The 23,267-nt window shown below is 43.2% G+C and overlaps 1 protein-coding gene across 6 annotated transcripts in view; it reads right to left on the bottom strand.

Annotated features, from left to right (window-relative positions):
• birc6 (baculoviral IAP repeat containing 6) overlaps nt 1-22,975 on the bottom strand; it is a 99,058-nt gene extending 76,083 nt beyond the window's left edge. For 5 of the 6 annotated variants that reach the window (XM_074645666.1, XM_074645671.1, XM_074645667.1 and 2 more), the window contains exons 1-10: nt 22,406-22,975; nt 15,629-15,810; nt 13,785-13,922; nt 11,066-11,259; nt 9,311-9,422; nt 7,515-7,597; nt 7,206-7,431; nt 6,900-7,069; nt 4,963-5,021; nt 3,121-4,782 (exon numbers count right to left, since the gene is read on the bottom strand). In XM_074645666.1, the coding sequence (XP_074501767.1) occupies nt 3,121-4,782; nt 4,963-5,021; nt 6,900-7,069; nt 7,206-7,431; nt 7,515-7,597; nt 9,311-9,422; nt 11,066-11,259; nt 13,785-13,922; nt 15,629-15,810; nt 22,406-22,616 (3,037 nt within the window). In that variant the 5' untranslated portion in view covers nt 22,617-22,975. The remainder of the gene's footprint in view (nt 1-3,120; nt 4,783-4,962; nt 5,022-6,899; nt 7,070-7,205; nt 7,432-7,514; nt 7,598-9,310; nt 9,423-11,065; nt 11,260-13,784; nt 13,923-15,628; nt 15,811-22,405) is intronic. The other variant, XM_074645672.1, reaches the window with a different exon arrangement.
• Nucleotides 22,976-23,267: the final 292 nt, after the last annotated feature.

Below are 23,267 nucleotides of genomic sequence, written 5' to 3'. Positions count from 1 at the left end.
GCAGATACCCATGAATTTGCAATGAGCTAATATCGTCCAATATATCGGCCTGGTTAAATTCATCGGTCAGTTAGTTATTAGTTTTTGTCCATTTGAATGGATCATTGTCACAGTGACCTTTGACCACCAAATTCCAATCAGGTCATCCTTGACTCCAAGTTAATGTTTGTGCCAGATTTAATGAAATTCCCTCAAGGCGTTCCTGAGACATCATGGGAATGAAGCGGATGTGAGCTCAGATTGACCTAGCCCTTTTGACCACCAAAATCTAACCAGCTCATCCTTGACCAAGTGAATGTTTGTGCCAACTTTGAAAAAATTCCCTCGAGGTGTACCTGAGATATCGCGTTCAAGAGATTGGGACGGTTGTGAGGTCACAGTGACATTGACCTTTGACCAGCAAGATTGAACCAGTTCATCATTGAGTCCAAGTGGACATCCGTGGAAAATTTGAAGAAGAAATTTGCTAAAGGCATTCCTTAGATATCACAAGAATGGGATGGGAGTGAGGTCACAGTGACTTTGACCTTTGACCACCAAAATCAAATTCATGAGTCCAAGTGTGGGACATATGATGGGGTTTTTCAGTGGTCACTCACTGGCATTTGTGGCTGAATCTGATACAAATGTCAGAGGAGGAGAAGAAAGGGCTACTCAACGCGCTGGTTAAGACCTCGGGTTTGTTGTTGACTCAATAACCCACAAGTTAGAGTGACAAGCAGAAGGAGTCGCTCGCCCTGCGAAACATCATGCCTCGTAGGGCTCGCTCTCCAAGGCGTGAGCCTTGCCAAGACCCCGGTCCCTCTCGCTCAGCGGTCTCAGAGCAGGACGCCCCAGGCTTCAGAGTCAGCTGCTCCTCCGTCTAACAATGGGAAGAGAGGATGGAACAGACGTCCTTTTCGACTGCCTTAGCAACACTCCACTTCGGCGTTGAGGGGCAAGAAACAACGGAGGACCTGATTTCTCCAAGTGGGGGGGGGTGCCGTATTATTGGACTGTGACACCGACCTCTAATGACACGGAAAAGGAAATTGGACATGCTCAGCTTTGTGCCAGTGAAAGCCGCACAGGAAGTCCACCAAACACACACACTAACACACCATTGTCTTCCCTCAAAAGTTGTTGTCATCATGACTTAGCATCGAACATAATGAGCCCAAAGTTCCATGTGGAGCCGGGACGTGTTCTCACACAACAAACACACACTCACTAGTCAGAATGTGTAGAAACAACGGTTCACTGCCCAGTCACACAGGCAACCGTCAGGGCCAAAAACTAAAAAATGAGGCTTGGAGCCTCAGATGAGGCCAGGACTTTTTCTTTTTCCCCACACAGTGTCTCTCACTCAGCGATGCCACATTTAAAGAAATTCCCTCAAGGCGATTCTGGGGTATCGCGGTCACGAGAACGGGACAGACATGAGGTGACAGTGACACTGAACTCGGACCACCAAAATCTAATAAATTCATCCTTGAGTCCAAGTGGACATTTGTGTCAAATTTGAAGAAATTCCCTCAAGGCGTTCCTGATGATATCTGTATACCAACCTTTGTTTATGTAAAAGCAGATAAAGCGGTCCACTCTGAGGAGTTGAAAGCTTGGCAGATGGAATGAAGTGTCTGGGATGTGCTCACCAAGCCAGGTTTCAACGAAACACAGGGGAGTGGATCTGCAAAAGTTTGTGTTTGCTCTGTTGGGAAGCAGAAGCTCGTCCATCTTGTTGGCCACAGAGCAGATGTTCGCCAGATGTATTGACAGAAGCGCAGTTCGAAATCCCCGCTGTCGCAGTTTAACGAGCGCTACAACTAAGAGCTCTTCAAACATTTCCGGTTGGATGAAAAACGATGAAAGTTTGAGAAGTTACTTGTCGGATGTTCAAAGTTCCTCCCTGGTGTATGTAACCAGAGAGGGAGAGCAGAAAACAGAACAAACAAACAAAAACAGAAAAAGCTCCAGAGAGTGCACCACTGAGGCTGCCACTTGCAACGCGATCTTGGATAGGATCTCAACATGTCCTATAATGTTGTATTTAGATTAACCTTGCTTTCACCGTGCAATTTTTGCCTGCCACCGGGCATAATCCTGTGAACATGAAGGTTAGCTAACGTAGCTAGCATACTAGTTTAACCCCAGAAATGCACCGTGCCTCTCAGCGACAACGGCCCCCTGACATTGGAAACTCCGCTCAAGCCCCGATCAGTGGCACACGCCGGACCGCTACGTGCTCTGTATGACGCCAAATCCTATGATGGAGAGAATGGGCTCGGCGGCATCAGCCTAGAGGTTCCCACTCTGAACGAGCTCAACCTCGGGGAGGATATCGGTGATGGGTTCGCAAAACAGTTCAGCTGACAGTTGGTTGATCTGTAATGGGCAGAGAATGGAAGACCAAAGATCTGAGGCAGCGGCGGGCGGAGCAGCGGCAGGCCGACGACCTGCTGTATGGAGCCAGGAATGAAGACTGGAGTTGATAAGCAGACAGCATTAGCTGACTAGCTAGCATATAGTCGATCTATGCAATCGGAAGTTGATCAACCAATAGGTGAAAAGTTGACCCCATGATACACATTTAATTACAGCCCCCTCGTTTGCATAATGAAGCAGAAATGCATAAGTAAATGTATGAAGAAAAAAATAGAGAAATAAATAACTCTGGGGGAATAAATAGGGGAAGAAATGCAAAGGGAAATCATGCATAAATAAAGAAATAAAGAAATCAATAATATAACAAATAAATTTAAGTATAAATTAAAAATAAATAATACAATTTAACAGTTAATAAAAATAAAAAATGGGAAAAGTAGATTGATGGGGAATTGATACAAAGGTAAATAAATAAAGTAACAAATTAAAAAAACAAAATATCAATGTCATATTTTATCAAATAATTAATGCCTACATTTATTTCTAATATATCTTTTCGGTACAGTCAATGGCATATATATTTATTTATCGAGTCATATATTTAATGTTATTATTATTTTTTTATTCTGGCAGGTTCTGTCCTCCAAAGTAGACCGGCATGCATAACCGCTCAAAAATAAATATAGCCAGCCCATCCCAGTGGTCGACAATGTGCTGCTGTCTGCAGCAAAACAGATTCGGGAAGGAAACACTAACCTTTGGTACAGGCACAAAGGCGTTCAGTCCCAGAGCAATAGGTAACTGAGACAAAGGGGTCCGTCTCGTCTGTTGGCCCCTCCTTCTTAGGTGGCTCCACCTTGGCCAGGACCTCCAACGTGGACAGGTCCAGTATCATAATGTACCCTCCCTGCGTGGTCACCACCAGGTGGCCCAGGCCTGTCACCTCTAACCGTTTGCCATCTTTGTGGCTCGAGGCAGAGGTGGAGGGGCCGGTGACAGTTGCGCTGCTGCAGTTTGTGGCTGTTCCACATGCAGTCCCAGTTCCAGAGCTAGCGGGGCCTGCCGGGCCCATTCCAAACCGAGATGAGCCATGTTTTGACCCGGAGGGGCGAGTTTCCTCAGGAGCCTCTTCATTGTCATCCTCCCTGCTATCAAGCACATCTGGAGGAAGCAATATAAGAGAGGTGATGGCATCACAAGGGTCCCAGATCTGCTGCACCTTGATGGGTTCCTCATCTAAGGTGACAATTCGGGTTGAGTAGTTGAGCTTGTAGAGTGCAAGATAGCCTCCACTCCCGCAACTTGGGGACCTATGCTGCTGCTGCTGGTCTCCTGGGGGCAGAATGAGGGGTGTCTGAGGCGGTGACCCCCCTGAGTGGTGGCCTTCCATCCCGTTGGCCACTGAGTGTAGGGGGTCTCCTTTGCGCTGGCTGCAGAGGGCAGAGTGCAGGCGGTTGAGATTGTTGAGAGCCTCCACTTGGTTCGTAGCGCTCAGAGATTCAGCACTACATGGCTGCAGGCCGATCAGAAGGTGCACACCATCCCAGCAGGGTGTGACAGAGTCCACGTAAAGATTCTCCTCTGCCAGCTGTTTGGGCAGCCTCAAGCACTGCACCAGTGCTCCAGGTCGAGGTGGGGTGGAGGCAGTTGCTGCAGCCAGTGTGCTCCATTTGTCCATGTGCCCGTCTAACCCTGCCAGGTTAGCTGCTGCGTCAGCAAACTGCTGAATGTAAGTGATGGGAGGATCCTGAAGGAGAAGCTGCTCGTGCGTGTCAAACTCCATCTCTATAATCTGTGGAACAGTGAAGCCCTCCTCATGGAGCCCCTTGCTCATTAGGTTGTTCATTTGAGCAAACACCTGCCCTGAGGACTTGTCGTCCACCTCTCTGATACTGTACAGCAACAGCACAGGTATAGTTCTGCGCACAGCCGGCAGAGTAGAGGGGCTTGGTGGTTGGGACCCTACTAGGTTAGAGAAGCCCTGCTCCTGGGCTGCAGTCTGGGGGTTGCAGGTCTCTATCTCCATGAGGCCCTGGTCCTGTAGAGGCCCAGGGTGGAAGGGCTCTGGGCCCAAAGTCCTAAGGGGACCATCTGTGGTCCTCCGTGTTGTAGCTGGGGCTGTGGGTGGGGGTACAACCATGGGGGTGCTGGATGCTGAGCGGTAGCTGAGCAGACCTCCTGCCAGCAGGCAGGGGAAGGGAATGTTGTGGTTGTCAGGGACCTTGTCCTTTGCTTTGGCCTGGCTGTGAGCCTTGGCTTGGTTTAGTGAAGGGTTGGCACCCAATTCCTCCAGGTCCTTGACCGTGTCCTCCAGCACACTGGCCACCACCTCCCACTGGAGCTTCTCTGGCTGCTGGAGCACACTCAGCGACGTGACCCCTAGGCTAACATCCATGCTCTCCCACTGGGACTGTTGGCCTGGAACAGAAGATAGAGAAGAGGTCTGAGGTTTTTCACGTCTAGAACCTGACACCACTGATGGAAAAACACTATTTCAGTGAGGCCTAATGGCTTCAGATATGGCTCATCCAAATCTGAACAACAGGGGCACCACCAGCCCAGAGAAATGACAATCAGTGAAAATGCAAGCGTTCATACCTGTTACTGACTCTGATCGGGAATGGTCATCACTGTCTGAATCCTCCAACTGGTCATCACTGGAAAAGGAGAAGTGGTGAAAATAGCATGAGTAACAGGATGAAACACAAACTGAGAACTGTGACTCAGTCACTGACAAACACAAGATTCCTACAGAGAAAGAAGGACTGAGTGGCTGTGTCACAGCAGGTGGCCACTCTCTTTCCAGTCATGATGATGTTGTTTTTAAATTGTTTAACCCTCTGAGAGCCACAATAGACCTGTTTTTGTCATTTTAGGGGGTGACCGGGGGTCTGTAGGTGGAGATAGCAGGTCAACAGTAGATGTCACATAGAAGTGGTGTACATCATCTGAAAGCTGGGAACCTGAAGATTAATTTGAGATGCTGCTCAGCACTGTGTGTCAAGTTGTTCTAGTCATATATCAGAAATAAACATTAATTAATTAATTTATTATTCATAATAATTTGTAAAAGTGTACAAGGGCTTAGCTGTGACCCAGGTAGAGAGGTGGGTCGGACCAGGGTCGACTTTGATGTGAATGGCACGGACCAGGGTCGCTATCAAACGGGTGGGACAAACCTATTCGGTTGCAAATGAGGGCTCACAGTCCGTGACGATAAATATATATATGATAAATGGGTATTGTAGATAGACAGAGGAGAAAAGCGTTGATGAATAGATACTGTAAATCTGTATGTTTTTGCATACATTACAGCTCCATACATACAACATAGTTAAACATTTTATAAAGCAACAAATGCTGTGTGTACTATATTTATACCGTATCCCAAAAACATGCATCATTCTGTGACATTTTATGTTTTTGGTACACATTGATGATGCCACCATCATCTCCTCTCCCTGTAATCCTACAGACTAGCTAGGGTTGGGCGATTGGATAAATATATCGGCAAATGGCTGAGTATATTACTGTTTTTTTGTTTTTTTTGGCGATTGTCATTTTATTTTGCCATTATAATGGTCTGCCTCTGAAGAACCAGAGTTACTCATCCACTGCTCTGCAGGCAGAAAAGGAGACAGTAGGGGGGAAACAGCATGTAGAGTCAGCATATTTTAACATCTAACTTGGTGAAATGAGGGTTTATTTTTGACCAAACCACAGTTTTTGTGTGTGATTGTTGAAAAGACTAACCAAGACAGTTTTGGTGAGTTTTATTTTGTTTCTGACGAGTTTGAAGGAAATTAGAACAGCTGATCTCCCAGCTGAAACTACAGCGGCGGAGAACGGGGAGGGGGGGGGTGAGGGGGTTTCACTGAGGAAACATCCTCCTGCAGTTCTCTGATAATTTCTGACAATCTCTGGCATTGCTTTTTTTAACATCGCTTGAAGTTCTGTGAGAGTATTTTGATCTGATAACTGGAACCACTGAGTTTGGATCAGTCATCCCTGCAGCTTTCAGCATCATCCAGCTGGCTCAGTTGCGATGTGCTAGGCAACCGTTTTGGTAGGCGGTCCCACGTGACTCCTCATCTGAATTTTCGGTTCAGGTTGTTCAAGCTCATGTGGCATCACACGTTGCAGTTCATGCCTCTGAATTAAGGCGCGGTGACACATGCACAAAATTAACATTTGCCTCCCGTTCACTTCTATTCTATGCGAGCGAAGGGGCAAAAAAAAAAGAATGGTTTCCGGTTGCGAAGCAAATTAGCATTTAAGGATTCACGTGGAGTTCAACTTTGGTGAACTTTCAGGCGAATAATATAGCAACCTCAGCCTCAAGGATTTGTTGTTGTGTGGCGACTTGGGGTCGTTTACAATATTTATGCATTTTTCTGGATTTCAAATTGATGTATATACCACTAATAAACAAGGAGTGGATCAGTGGAGGTCAGTTTACAATATAATTACTGTGCAAGTTGATATATACAGTATACTGTATGTATGCTTTATGTGAATATGTGTGTTTGTTTCACCTGTCTCCCTCTAGCTTGGGCAGATCAGAGCAGGAGGAGGTCTCCTCGAGCCAAGCCAGAGTTGGTCTCCGAGACTCGGTCAGTGTCTGCTGGCTCTGCTCGCCACCGCACAGAATCAGCTGCCTCAAGATGGCCGGGTCGTACGGATTGATGTCGAACTTCAAGTGCACCTGTTCAGCACACAATTACACAGTGTTGAATCTGGGGTCAAATACTAACATTTAATGTCTGACAATAACATCTTTGAAAGTGAAACACGAGACGGATCAGATCAGTCTCGTGCATTCACAGTTAAGATGCTCTTACCCTCATCATTTTGGAGACATCCCAGATGCAGATCTTGCCCCTCTTGGTAGCAGCAGCCAGAAACTGCGGGCAGCTGCCGAAGCCGTAGCAGGCAATCTTGTCCGAACTGTCGGGACTGTTGGGAAATTGGGCGGGGCTGGTGGCCAGCGTCACCGACAGCGGCACGTTCTGCGTATGCTCGCCCTTCACGAACGGACAATTGGGAGAATGTCGCTCGTGTTCGGACCTGGGGGGGGGTAATGGAGAAATGTTGGTCACCATATATACGTTATAGCTGCTAAATAACGCATAATTATGATTTGTACTCACCAGGGCTCATCTGTGGGTTCCCAACAGACGAGACACACGCTGCAGGTGAAACACATTGCTCTGTCATCCCCTGTTGAGGCAGGCTGTGGAAAGACGGGGGAAGAATAGAGCTTACAAACTCTGACACAGCTGCATACCCCACTGTCCATTTTTATTCTGGAGAATCCTGAGTTTGAACAGGAGGTTTAAAAACACAGCAAACATAACCAGCATTGATATTACATTATCGGCTCCGCCAAAGGCCTTGGGAGGAGGTTATGTTTTCTTGGTTTGTTTGTTTGTTTGTTTGTCTGTCTGTCCTTACAGACAGACAAACCTCTAAAAGTTTGAGATGGATTTGAATTACATTTTTCGGGGGGTGGAGTGTAGCAAAATGAACAATCCATTAGATTTTGGTGGCGATCTGGATCATGATCGAGATTCAGGAATTTTTTTAAGTATTCCGATCAGCCTGAGCATTAAGTATAACACATGCGCAGTGTGACTGATGACGCGTTGACGCATTGATGGCGCGTTGATGGTGCGTGACCCCGCCTTCTTCGAACAGAGAGATAAGTGTGTGTGTGTGGATGTGTGTGTTATAAGCCGACCACCTCACGGTACCGCCAGCTGTGAGCTGTGATCTGTTTTTAAAGTCAGGCACCTTGGCGGAGGTCTGGTTCTAGTTGTAAATTATTGTTGTCTGGACCTAGATGGCGGAGCATGCACGATGCGTCGCTCCAGATACTGTGAATTAGTAGTTATCTGCCCATTTGTTTCAAGTCAGCTCACTAAGAACAGTCTTGCATACATATCGTACAGCAGACAGGAACTTTTGAACATTGGGTTTCACAACTCTGACAACTTCATCTGCAATCTCCGGCTCACTCCAGAGATCACCGAGACACAGGAAGCTACCAACCCAGAAGTGCTCGCAGGCTGTGTCAAGATCGTAAATTAAGGCGGGGCAAGAGATGAGGGGTAAGGGCTAAGCCAACTCATCATCCTTGAGTTTCATTCATTCAACATTCCTTAAAAAGGAAAAAAACACAAATACAATTCCTTCAGGAAACCCATTTTTCCTAGATAGAACATGAAAAACTTAAAAGATATGGCTATAGGAATTTATACTACACTACATATAAAGAAGGGCGCAGAAGAGGAGAGATAATATCAAACACAACCCAATTTGATAATGAAAAGGAATGCAATGATAAAGAAGGAAGGTACGTCATATTAAATGAAACATTGGCAAATGAGCCGTTAACATTGATAAATGTATACGCACCCTAGAGAGCAATACATGTATTTTCAAGTTCCTGTTTGATGTCATAGCCGTAGAAGCAAAAATAACCTTAATTTGTGGGGGAGATTTAAAGCAGCAGTGGGTAGAAATGGAGCAAATATGATTAGATAAAAGTTGTTATAAAACTGAAATTAAATGACCTGTGATTGGCCAAAGTCTCCCGTCACGGGCTACATTTCTCTCAGAACACTTCAATTACAATATGCTGAAAAATTAGCGAATTTTTGCCATTGGAATAGATGGGGATGGTTGATATATGGAGAAACATTTACACATAATTCAGCTGCTCATAATGTACATTCAGGGATAGACTATTTTTTTGTTAATGTAGGCGATAGCAACAGGGTGAAGGGATGTAGGATTGGAGGGGCAGATGTATCGGACCATAATCCTACTATTGCATACTATATTGTGGCCAAATCAGTACGTACTACTAGTATAATATGCAGTTTCGGATACAGCCTATGCCTACAGACTATAATGTACTCCTCAAAGTTCTCTCAGAACCTACCTGGTGGTAAAACCCTGCTTGAGCCATTGGATCAGGCTGAGCCCACCTGTACCCGGCGTGTGGCCACGATGTAAAAGTCTCCCTCCTGTTGGCCTCACTGTACATCAGAGATCTGTAGAGAACAACACATTTTATAAACATGTGATATGTCACAGTGCCTGTTTTCTAGTGGACTATAAGTGACATTTTTGTCATACGGCATGTTGTGTATCATAGATAACATATTCATATATAGAGATGTTGCGATACCATTTTTCCTTCCCATTATCGATTCCGATATCTGAACTTTCGCCATCGCTCGATACCGAGTACAGAGTACAGATCCAATACCAGCGTGATTACAAAAAATAGAGTTATTATAATTATTATTTAACAGCTGTTAACTACTGACCATGTGTGGATTGGATATGATTACTATCTTTGTTGATAGTCTGTCTGACTCAGGTTAAACCCTTTGTTAAACATGAACATACATATACATACATACAGGAGAATGAATGCAATAGAACCCTCTTTTATTTTTCAGTTTGTCAGTCACCGTTACACTCTCCACTAGCACCGCACTGTTGTCGTTTGCTTTCGTCACGTGACAAACTACCTGCAATTAGTGTTGTCGTGATACTGGAAATTCTAACTTTGATACCTTGAGAAATATCGATATTCGATACCACGGGGAAAAATTGACACAACGTTGAATGCATAAAAATCAGATCGGTACATAGACTGGCGTACTCGCCGATAGCCAATCCCAAATTTCGGGCAGTATCGGACGCATTTCCGATGCCGGTATTGGTACCGGAACAACTCTATCCATATACCCCTCAAAAATCATAATCCATGACAAAATGCTATTCAAATGCTACTGGTAAAGGGATGTTAGTTCCTGACTGGCAATAGCTGGACTAATCTGGCCCAATGGCAAAAAAATACTGTTACCCCCTTATTGCTGGTGTCATGGAGAAAAATAATAGTGTGCACAAATTAATAAATTGTGCCCTCCTCACATTAATAACTTATTTGCTCTCTTGAATTACTTAAATTGAATGAATAAATAGATTTTAATGGCTGAACAATATTTAAAATGTTTAAGTGGTTGAAAGATGTCAAAGATAGCTTAATATTGTTTAACAGGCAAACGGGCAAAATCCAAAACAAAACTGCATTAAATCCAAATGGCTCATTTACATAAGACAGTCAACAGCCAGACAACTTCCTCTGCTTATTTTATCATCTGTGCACACTACTCAATTTAATTGAGCACAAATTAGTAGTTGGTGCTCTTAAATTATTACATGGAGGGCTGCGCAAATTAATTTAACCTGGAGTGAACCTGGAGTTTTTGGGGGCAGTTGCCCATTTGTCTAGTTAGCAACCCAGCCTTTCTGATTGGAACATTTCTATGGACTGCATGGATGATTCTTGTGCAACAACACAACCAAAGGGGTTATCTCTTCCAACATGTTCATCCACTTCAGGAAAACCAACGACAGTACAAAGAAAAAGTGGCAAGAGGCAACAAGAAAAGGTGGTCTTAAATTCTGAAAAACAAACCAATTGCATTGCTGGTGTACATCTGATTATCTCCACCGTGGTCTCGCAGGTAAATCTATGAATAACATTTTTAATATAACGACAGTGATGCTTGAAAATGCTGCATTTCAGAACCACTAACTCCCTGAAGAGCATCTTGGGATGTTTAATCATCATCATTTGATCATCATCTGTTCATCATCATTTGTTTCCCTGCTTGCTCACCTATCTACAGAGCGCCCGGGGCCCACCCCGAGCTCAGGCCTTGCATTTGACAAGAGGTAGGAGAGCCTGTCCATGATGGATGAGGCCACAGACAAGGCAGCTACATTCTGGTTTATCTTCTTCAGCTCATTGACGATGGCGTTGGCCACCAGCTTCAGCACGTGGTGGGGAAGATGGAAGGTCACTGTCGCCCACTGAAAGTATGAAAGAGAAGCAAAAGATCACGGAGAGAAGAGATATGGATTCAAGGATAGTAAAAAAAAAAAAAAGTAGATAAAGAGATAGAACCATAAGTTGTAAATTTTCTAAAGCAGACACTGGTATGAGTTCATTTCAGTACTTCAGTACCTGATGACAAGTTAGTGTTATCTCATTAATGCAGCTGCAAGAAGGAACCACCTTTATAACTGTCACTGCACTGACACCTGAGAACTGCTGCTGCCTGCAGCATTGCAGTTGTATTGATAGAAAATCAAGTCCAGGAGACAAAATTAAAAGATGAACTATATCAATTTGGTAATTTCGGCACATTAGCCAACAGTCAAAATGCCCTTTTACTGTACCAACAGTCAATTTTGAAAATAGTCTCAGTTAAAATCTACATCACACAAACATAACACAGGGTTCCTCCACATTTTCCCTTTCAAAATGCCATACTTTTACAGAATAAAATTTCCAGATGTAGATTGTTCAGACCATATTTTAATTTGCGACTTTGTGACTCTGGGTGAAGAGGATGCTATGACAAGACTACAGTGCTTTTGTCCTTGCACATGTCCTTCCACCCCCATGTTGGAGATGTCGAACAATTTTGCACAAAGTTTGCATCTAGCTTCCTTTTTTTCATTTGGAATCCTTAGCCAACAAAGCTTTATATTTGGGATCGTCAACCCGGCCCTCAGAAAACTTGCATTTACCCGTTGTGGGCCATTGAGTCCACACTCCTACACAGAAAGTTGAATGACGTTCGATTGTCAAGCATAATGCACTTGGGGCAGAGCTGTTTCGCAGGCTGTGACAGACGTAGAAGGCAGCTCTGCGTAGGAGTATGTGTTCAGTCGCATGCCACAGCCTACTTCTTGCCTTGCTTTAGACAAAAAAATCAAGCTCGCTCTGGGCTGCGCTCTCTCACACAGTGGTATACGTTTTGGCTGCGCTGGCTGCCTACTTCCAATGCCATTAAAACACTCTGCTTGTCTGATCAATTTTTTATTTATTTTTTTAATTTTCAGAATATTCAGAATTTTATATTTTAGAAAACAGAATTGGGGCAATAGTATATATTTTTCCATACTCCCTTCTCCCTTCTGTTCCATACTTATCCACACCTGGAAATTACTAAATTCCATACTTTTCCATACTGTGTAGGAATCCTGATTTCAGGTTTATCCACTCAGACTCAGACAAACTCAGTTTTGCGTGTGAAAAAGTCTGGTTGGTGAGGACGGAAAGCTAAAAGGGACAACAGAAGATGCTTTTTAGCTGCATTTAGTAATAACATTTTAAGGGTGTAACGTAACCAAATTTCTTTTGGACTGTTCACATATATGCAAAAAATGCAGACTAATCAGTCTGAGTTTGTTTGAAGGGCTGAAAGGGACCAAGTGTGAAAACACCCTAATGTCACTTCAGAATGTAGCCTTATTTAGTTGTATTGGCAAGGTAATCTACACAATTAAAGAGGGACCCCCAGTCCCAGAGCTCCTTGACATCGCTTACTAACTGTCCGTTAGCCAAGGTAAGATTCTGATAGGAAGGGACACAGGATGATGCGTTTCCTTTTCTGTGCTTGATTTTCCGAAAACAGACTGACTTAGGAACATTAAGATTTTTAGGTAACTGATTTTAAGAATACGATTTAATTTAGAATGAGAAGTAATACCTTTTCACGATTAAATTTGGACAAAATGCACAAAACAGTTTCTCTACACGCCACTAAAATGAATTCCACTGAGTTGAATTCAGGTTGAGAGAGTAGTTGAAGCTCAACTAAATTATTCTGAGAATATGTAGTTCATGAACGGTCACATATACTCTATAGAGAATCTGTTAAACATCTACAGACATGGCGAAGCAGTTGAATTGTTGAATCTCAACTAATAAGCTGTTGAAATGCTACAAATACACTACAAAAAAATTGTAGGTGGACTATCCAAATACAGTGTTGCCTTAAGAATAGTTAAATAAATAAATAAATAAATAAATAATACTACAGAATAAATAGAAGGCTTCATATAGACATCGTGATTGGTATCGGACGATAATGCTCCCAGCAAGCGGCCCCAAAAAACCTGATCGGAGACCCCTTAAAGGCTATTGCAGTGGATGGCTATAGATAGACAAATGTAGCAGTGGATGGCTATAGATAGACAAAAGTGTTCATGTTATTGTCTAAGAAGCTCTTTAGCCAAAGGACTCTAACCAACAGTGAATTCTGCTCTTATTTTGCCCAAATGCTGTCAGAGAAGTAACACAAAAACCAAAGGCACAGGAACATTTACAATGAAGTACTCTGAATGAGCCCACAATGGGGAAGCATTTTTAACCTTCCTTTCACATGATCTTCTCACATGACATCCCATATACTGAAACGTTGGTCGTGACTTTCAGGTGTAACTAATAGCTAAATTAAAAATCCCTAATATGTTGATATGAGCACAAACAGTGAACCACTATTAATACAGGATGTAACAATAAAAACAAAGGTTGTCAGACTAACCTTGGCCACTTTGTGATTGGCTGCCGTCTCGTGTGAGGTATTCTTCAGGCCTTCTTTGAGCTGGTTGATGAAGAGTTCGTAGCCCTCTGTGTTAGACACGTCGATCTTTTCCTGGCAGGCTGACAGCATCTGCTGGGCCTGAGAAGACACACAAACAAACAAACACATTTATATATTAGTTATAGTTATAACTGCCTGAGTCGGCCATAGGTGCTGCCTTCATAACACATGATTGGTTTCATGGGTTATGAGACAATACATCACTGTCTGCAGATACTAGAGACTCCACCAGAACAGTTTGGGTAGCAGGCCCCGTCACACACAGACACAGACATTTTCTTGTTCTTTTTGTACTTTGGCTTTTATTGTTTTTAGCCCTGATCAGGGCTTTCCACAAGGATGTTGACTAGCCAGCCAGTGGGAAACAGAAGCCAGCTAGGGGGGCCCGGGGGCTTGCCCTCCACCCCGGAGAAAAAAAGATTAGAAAAGCCCAAATTTGGTTCCTCTGGCACATTCTAATGCCTCTATTCCATCATATGCACTGATCTTAATTATTGCATATCTTAATGAGTTTGCCTTCCCGTCTGTAAACATGTAGTGAATTATTATAAAAGAGAATTAGGCTTCTAGTGTTTTAGCCCACAGTCTGTAAATAGACATTAATATTTAAAACCACGCCTATTCCTCACTGATCAGAACCTTTGTAATTAAGAATCATAGACCTTATTTATTATTTATTTATTGACATGCCTCTATGATGGTTAATGTATAAACGCTCTTATTCCATTCAAATAAACACGGTTATTTTAAGGGTCCCAGGTCTTCTCTAGCCCGTGTATTGATTTTAATTTAAACAGTTTATAAAATACACCTATGGCAAAAAGAACTCTGAAATAACAAAACATATGAATCTAGTAAAACAACTCGACTTCTATCATATTTGTCTTCATTTTCATCTTCACTATCATCATACTTTATCATATACAGTAGGAAGTCGTATTTATTTTTATGAATTGGGACATCTGAATCCGTGTATGAGTCCGACCCTCTGGAGGTAACGTCATCTCTCATCGATCAGCTGGAGGGACACGGATCAGGCTCCAGTGTTTCCCGTTAATAACGCCCCGCCACAGTTTCATAACGAACCAACAATATTTGTACACTTCTCCGCGGGTGGGGTCGCCCTGTCTGCCTGGAGGATTCAACTCGGTGGTGTGAATGCAGCCTAACACCTATCTGCTTCTCCAAGCTGGGGGCGTGCCGACCGTCATATACTGTAGGTAATACACTGACTATGAAGAACCTCACACAACCCCACTTCAAAAACACCCAAACTCTCCCTTTAAAGTATTCTGAGGGAGCATTTACACAATTTATTTTCACCTGCTGGACGACTGTTTTAACCAGCATTTCATATACTCAGAATGAGCAGCATATATTGCGATGGTGGAACAAAAGTAGGGCTGCAACTAACAATAATTTTCATTGTCGATTAATCTGTTGATTATGTTTTCGGTTAATCGATTAGTTGTTTGGTCTATAAAATGTCAGAAAATTATGAGAAAGTCCTCAAATGTCTCGTTTTGTCCACAACTCAAAGATATTCCGTTTACTGTCATAGAGGAGTAAAGAAACCAGAAAAATATTGATATTTAATTAGCTGGAATCAGACAATTTTGACTTTTTTCTGAAAAAACTACTCATTGTTGCAGCTCTAAATAAAAGGCTTAGTGTAAACACATCTAGCCAGGCAAAACACAACACCTGGTGTCAAATATCAGGTGACAACAACCATCTCCGTAAGGGCTTCTCTCTGAACAGTAAAATATGCGGTCCTCTCTTACCTCTGTGACCGGCAGCTCCAGCTGAACCATATCCTCAGGCTTGGCCACTGGAGGCTGGAGAGCTGTGTCCAGGAGCAGGATGCCATTCAGGTCCTTCCTGCATCCCACTGCATAGTCGTCCACAAAAAGCACCTTGTCCACTGCAGGAAGGTACTGACACCTGACACGACCGCCAGGTTTAGCTGTGACAAAAACAGAAAACAGCAGACAGTGTCAGGAGATTTGAAGGAGAAAGGCTAGAAAGAAGGCCCAAAGTTACTTCCTGAAAAACACCACATGTCAGATACATTTATATTTGGTGGAGTGTAGAGATGCTCCTATCGATCGGCTTCCGATGGAAACTGGCCAGTTTTCAGCTGATCAGTCATGACTAGCGACCGGCCGATCAGTCTCATATTCCCGCTGCGGCACAAACGGTAACGTCAGCCACAAATACACACACATAACACGTCGTTAGTGTGGAAGTTCTTCAGTGTGAATGAGGAAGACATAAAGCCCTGAAAAATCATTTAATATATTATGAGTATTGGGCGAAGGTAAACTGATGTGCTCTCATGTAACCTTGTAAAGTTTCGTTTTTGCCGAGAAACTTGAATATAATACAGTTGTTTGAAGGATTCGATTTTACGATTTATTGCTGTTTATTGATTATTTTTGTCAACTTTCTTTTTTAACACTAGACCATGGGAAAAAGTTGAATAATACACTTCTTTTACTTCGGGAAATATCTGAATTGATACAGTAAAAATGTTTATTTTTTTCTGCACGTAGTCAGAGATGTTCTGAAGGCACATATATCAGTGATTGTCAGACATTTATTTTCCCAGCAACCCAAAAATTAAAGAATAAAGACATTTCGCTCACAAATTAGTGGTATTTTCTTTTTAATTTATAAGGGACAGCCAACCAAACAGTCAACCAACCAGTCAATTTGCAATTGACATCCATGTCTGTCCAAAATGTCATTTCATCATTTCATCCTGTTAGACATTTGTGTGAAATTGACGTAATTAGCATATGAATTCTTGAGTTATGATTTGTAATGAAATGTGATTTGTGAGGACACAGTGACCTTGACCTTTGATCACCAAATTCCATCCTAGAGCTGTAAATAAATAGATTCTATCAATAAATCTGAATTAATGGTTTAGGACAATGTTTAAAAATGAAAAAAAAACTTTTCACTTTAACTTGAGCTCCCGTAGTTCATAGTAGACACACAACTTCTCTTCAGACAGGTAAAACATCAACATGGCAGTGTGTGCCGATACAAGTGAGGAGTTTGTTCCCAAAAAAAGGCACCGTCTCCTCAGCAACCTCAAGCGAAACACTGTCCACTGTAACATTTGTCTATAAGTTTGCGGCAACTAAAAGCAACAGCACGACTAATTTACACCAGCATCTCAAGCGGAGGCACGGAACCGAGTATTTGGAACTGCAAAGTTGTACAAGATGGCCGCAGCCCTGAAACACCTGCTAAAAAGCAGGTAACATTAGCAGAATCATTTTCTCATATATTTTCTCCCATATGAGAAAAATGAGAGCACAAATAGAAAGGCAGGAGATGGACAACCAGGGTCTTTAGTGTGTGGGAAACAGGCCACAGGGCATGCACTATAACATATGCTTAATCTTAAGTGTTTTTGGCTGGACCGCAGAGGGCCAGCCCTACAAACGAAAAAGTCTGTCACTGAGTGACTGTCGACCGAGTGCTGGAGTTTCCTCATTGGCCATTGCTCTTTCAAAATGAAAAGGCGGGTCAAAACAGTCCTTTATGCAAATGAACTCGCGCGACGCGTCCGGCTCACGAAACTTGGACCAAGCTGCGAAACTAGGGGATCATCTACGTCTAAAATGAAACGAGATTCAGCAATGGCATCGTCTATTCCTCGCTTTAAATATTTTCAGAAGTAGATTTTGGTGAATTGTTTTGACGGAATAACTCTTAAGTTTAACCGTTAATTATTGGTTAACGAGGGTCGGTTTTTAGTTTAAAAAAAAGATCCCTAGTCTATAGTGTCACTTTTATGTACACTATGGACATACACAGCTTCCACGGGAGTAATATTTTATTAATATTAGCCTTGCTATTTGTTGTAGAGCCCGACGGATCCCGGATTTTTGGGGCCAATTCCAATATTGGGGAGCAAAAAAAATTCTGATAACGATATATCGGCCTATATGCATTAATTAGAGGTGTTAATCTTCAGCGGCCACAGGATTCGATAACGATTCACCTGTCAATGATTCGAATGCACAACGATCCTCGATGCTTCTCGATGTATCGCATCATCAATTTTCTATATAACTGCACGTCTACTTTTTCATACAAGCAGTCAGATAATTCTGAACTCGGTCTACAATATAAAAAGCTGAATCTTTTCAATTTCAGTATCTGTGTGACCCACCTCAGTATAGGGCTGACCGATAAATCGTATTTTTATCGTCATCGCGATGTGAACATGCGCGATAAACACATCGCAAAAGGCTGTCTGAAACGCGATGAATAAAGAAAAATCACTGTATTTAAGGATGGTTACTGAAACCCGTTGGGGTTTGGCTCCGGGGCTTAAGACTGTAGTATTTATTATTGGGCTGCAGCCTCTCTCTGCTCTTTGTCGGAGCTCTCCACACACATTAACACACACAGTGAAGTCAGTGTCAAGTGTAAAGTCAAGATGCGTTATCATTACACCTGTTCAACAGGGATAACCATGATGAAACTGTTCAACATGTAGGAAAGCGACGTTTCAATCTGGTCTGTCCGCCGTCTCTCATCCACCGCTGCTGTGTTTACACAAGCACAGTGAGTTAGCTCGGCAGCTAATAGCGAATTGTAAACACGTGTAAGTTATATTGTTGAGTTGTGAATGACTTTAGATCCCTCTAGTAAGCAGTTTTCAGTGTTTGTGTCCGGGGGATTTATTGTGACGGGTGGAACGGAAGTCTTGAAGCGGTGATGCGCGGTGATTGCCAAGGGTGCACACTACGGAGCCTCCGTGTTATTAATTTATTATCTTCATAAAGTATATGAGCAGCGTAACCCTCGGCTACACAAGCTACAACAAAAGCTGGCAGTAGGTTATGTAGTCTAACTGTTCAGGTTAGTTTGCCACATATCTTACTTAAGTAAACTCAACACTGAGACAAAGCAGCCCCCCCCCCCCCTCCTCTCTCTACCAGCCCTAACGTTACCTGCAGCAGTGAATCACATCAGTGGGAGGAGGACAGAGGACAGAGGACAGGAGGAAGGACTGATGCGGACTGATGTCTGTGTTCTTCAGTCTTTATAAACTTCACTCAGGAATATTATTTATTTTATTAACATTTTAAATTTGTTTCCAGTGAGATATTTATGAGTTTATATGGTGACTTTGCTGTCGTAAACATTACTGTTGCTGCTGTAAGTATAGCTAATATACACACTTCAATATTTGTTTATTTATCGCAAGTCATATCGTCATCGCAATATTGAACAATGTTTTCGCACATCGCAGGTCTACCTCAGTATATAAATCATGACAAAAACAAAACATGAATCCTTCTGCAGCGCATTACAAGTTTACTGTTGTGCTTGTTTCTCTCCTCTCTTTTTTCCCCTCTCTCCTCTGATCGCTGTGTGTCACCCATGGGTGTCACCGAGGGCGGAGGTAGAGCTTGTGTGCCCAGAGCTGACAGACGGCACTCGACCACATCCATGCACTCAGCAGTCCACTAGCTTGTTGCTCTCAACAATGTTGAGCTACAAAAACGTGCAAATAGGCTGAAATTCAACCGTGGTGTTGTTGTCGGGAGATGCAGTGACTTAATGTTAAACCAAGTTAGAGTAGAAGAGCTATGAGTAAGGAAAAGTAACCAACTAAAATCTGCTAACCGCTAAGCTAATTCCTGCAGTGTAAAATGCCATAGGCATGCAGGAAGTGCCATGAGTATTATAACGACAGGGATGGCCCACGTTTCCTTTCATGCCTGCCTAGTTCCAAGTGCTGGACAGAGTAGTTTCAGTTTGCTGTTTTAGGTTCCGAAATGCAAATGTTCCTTTTGTTAGTGTTTGTAATGTAATGTTTCCGTTCAGAGCATGGTTGCTTATGTTGGTAATTGTGATTTTTGTGATGTTTTATAGTTTTAATCATGAGTGAGGAAGGTGTTAATTTCTTGAGGCCAGTTGTATTTTCCTGTGGGGTTGAAGGGCTTGTCCTTTGTGTTGAATTAATTTTTGACACTGTCAAGAGTTTTTTTCTTGAATGATAATTGTACCAAGTACAACATTGACCAAAGTGTGCTCTACTGGTGATATAAAGGAATAACAGCTGACATTGGGCCACAGGCAGGGTACACCCTGGACAGCTCGCCAGGCAATCACAGGTCTGACACATAAGCCCTTTTTCCACCACAGGAACTTTCCCCGGAACTATGAACCTTTTGAGGAACTCAATGTGTTTCAACGGCATGGACAAGGGTCAAAAAATGTTATGGGGGCTTTTTTACCCCCCAAAAAAGGCTCTGGTCGGGGGGGTAGCACTTTCTGAAAGTACCGGAACTTTCGGGGTGGAGTTTGCAGGGATGACCGTCGCACACACAGCGCCACTGCTTCAACTGGTGTACAGCTTCATTCATAAACAAGGAAGTATTCCAATATCGATTTAGGACCATTTTTCTTTGTTTGATAACATTGAAAGTAAAGTTAAGCTCTGGTGTCAGCATACAGACTCATTAAAATAAAAGACAGAAAAGGAGAGAGAGAGATTGTGAGGGCGAGCAGTAATATAACGTTAGAAGAGGGAGACAGCGCGACGGTGCTGTGAATGAGAGAAAAAAAAGTTATTTTCTGATTGTTTCACAGCGGTTACGTTCTAAAGCACAAATAAAAAAAACATCAAACACTCAACAGATGATTTACTGTGGAAACAGGTGCTCTTAGTTCAACATTCCTCCGTTGCAGTTTAATTCATTACATCAACGTTCATCAGTAAATTCTATGCAGCAGTAAATATCGTTGCAGTGAGACAAAACCGTTAAGTTTTTATCAATATGTTGTTTTAGATGAAACAGGCGAGCACACTGAGGACTAAAAGTCCCAGGAACTTTTGGTGGAAGCTCAGCACTGCACCACTGGGCCACCCATATTTGCAGCATAAACTTTTATGGTGAAAGTGGTTGCTAGTAAGACTTTTTCAACTATGCAAAAACTTTGTTTTGAAAAGTGCAGCAAAAATGAAATGTATTATTATTATTATTATTATTATGGGTATTCCATCAAATAAAGACATGTTTATCTCCTAAAAAGTCCTAATTCCCAAAAAAGGCGTCATCTTAAAGTCATCTGAAACAATCCTCACATGGGCTGCAGTCTATCAAACACAATGGCCAGTGCAAAATAGCACAGTTCTGCAATTGTACAGTATTTATGTGAGCGACTCTGTGTGTGTATGGCTGCACGGTGGTGCAGTGGTTAGCACTGTCGCCCCACAGCAAGAGGGTCGCAGGTTCAAATCCGTGTAGAGTTTGCATGCTATGCCTGTGTTAGCGTGGGTTTCCTCCCACAGTCCAAAGACATGCAGGTTAGGTTAATTGTTGACTCTAAATTGCCCGTAGGTGTGAATGTGAGCGTGAATGGTTGTCTGTTTCTATGTGTCAGCCCTGTGATAGTCTGGAGACCTGTCCAGGGAGTACCCCCCCTTCGCTCAATGTCAGCTGGGATCAACTCTACTCCAGCCCTCCCTGAGTCAGTTACAGGATGGATGGACTGTGTGTGTGTGTGTGTGTGTGTGTGTGTAGTAATACTGTTTGCAGTCAATTGCATCATTAACAAAAACTTGAGTTCTGGCTAAGGAGAGAGCTATGGTCTCAATCCCCTTTCAAGAATTACTCTAAATCCCACTAAACACTTGAAACAGAAACAGGTACTAACTAATAAACAATTGTTTCGCCTTACTTTATGTTGAAATATTACTTTTGTTCAATGATAAAAAGCCAGGGTTAAAGGCTCCCCCACAAAATACTGATACCCATCATCAGCAGATTGGCACAATTTAAAATGTAAACAACAACAAACCACCATCTGTAAGACACCCAATCTACCCAATGTTCATTCTCTTTCACTATTATTAAAAAAAAACAAAAAAAAAACACAGACATTGGGATTGGACTTTTGAGTGCAGACATGCAACACCAACAAGACAAGTGTTGTGGCTGATTATTTTCACTGAATTGGCTCAGCAAGCAAAATATGGCCCAATTACACCAACAACTCTTCCTCTGCAGCATCTAGTCACAGTTTACTTTCTAATGACTGACTGGGATACACGATAGACTGTAAACCTAATATTATATTACCTAGTTAAAAGGTAGTGCAGTGTGCTACTTTAGATGCCCAACATATCAACTGTAACTCTACCGACACATCGTGACTGACCACTAGAATGACAGATGATGATGATGTTGCCCGGCTAACTAACTAGCGCTGTGCTAACTTACCTAGCCTGCTATTAGCTCACATAGTGAGTGTGGTAAACAGAAAGCAAACACCAGAAGCACTAGTTTATAAAATGACTACAAAACGGTCAAAACGTCTGAAGACACAAACAGGACAGGTCAGTTATCCAAGTAAGAACAGTCTAAGTAACGTTAGGCCCGAAGACAACAGCTAGGAGCAGCTAACGTGAGCTAGCCGAGGCTGTCTGTTGACAAGCAGCGGTGTGTTCCTCCAGACTGAGAGTGTCGGTGTCGGTGTCGGTGCTGGCGGGGCTTTGCCGGAGGAGCTCCGGTGCTTCTTACCGTGTAGCGCTGAAGCCTGGAGAATGGTCCCGGAGGTGCCGTCTATGACTTTGATGCTGCCCCGGCTGGTGACGGCCAGGATAGCGTTGAGGGCCGGGTGGTAGGACAGGCTTCGCAGGCCTTCCTCGTCGCAACGCAGGCAGCCGTCTCTCACTACGACCCAGTCTGAAGAGGACGACGAGCCGGAGCCCGGCGAGGCCGCGGCCGCCATCTTTCCTTATTCTTTCCCTTTCCCTCCCTTCTGGGGTTTTTATACCAATCCGATGATAACACTGCTATTATTCTACCAGATTAACTCCGATCTATCACTGCTTCTTCTGCCACCGCTGACTCCTGCGGCTTCTTCTTCTTCTTCTTCTTCTCCTCCGCCCCGTTACCGCAGCAGTGGCTATTCACCATCAGCGCTAAGCAACTACTCCTGGCTGGGCTTTCTGTCAGTTAACTAACACGGTAGGTGAACGGAGCTAGCGTATCTCTCTCTGCTGTGCCACTTCTCGCGAGAACACCGAGCGCAAAACGAGAATAATGGATGGCATAAATAATGGGCTCGTTGGAGATGAACTGCGCCTCGCCTGGAAAGTAGACGAGATCAGGCGGCAGCAGCAGCAGGGGGGGAGACTAAAAGCTGCGGTCAAGTCGGACAGTTTCCAGCAGCCTTCACAGAATTTATCTGTGTATTTTGTGATGATACTGAATCTACTGATCATTTATTTTTTCATTGTATGTATTCTGGAGCTTTATGGCTTGATATACATGACTGGCCTTTCCCAAAAGTTTCTCATCTGGGAAACTTCTTTCAAAAGGACATTGTTTATGGACTTGTCATGGACAATAACAAAGAAGACTTTCTGGTGAATAACAT

The sequence above is a fragment of the Sebastes fasciatus genome, chromosome 9, assembly GCF_043250625.1.
Source record: "Sebastes fasciatus isolate fSebFas1 chromosome 9, fSebFas1.pri, whole genome shotgun sequence".
In the NCBI taxonomy this organism is placed as follows: Eukaryota; Metazoa; Chordata; class Actinopteri; order Perciformes; family Sebastidae; genus Sebastes; species Sebastes fasciatus.
The sequence above is the reverse complement of the archived record's forward strand: the minus strand, read 5'-3'. Positions and strand labels throughout refer to the sequence as shown.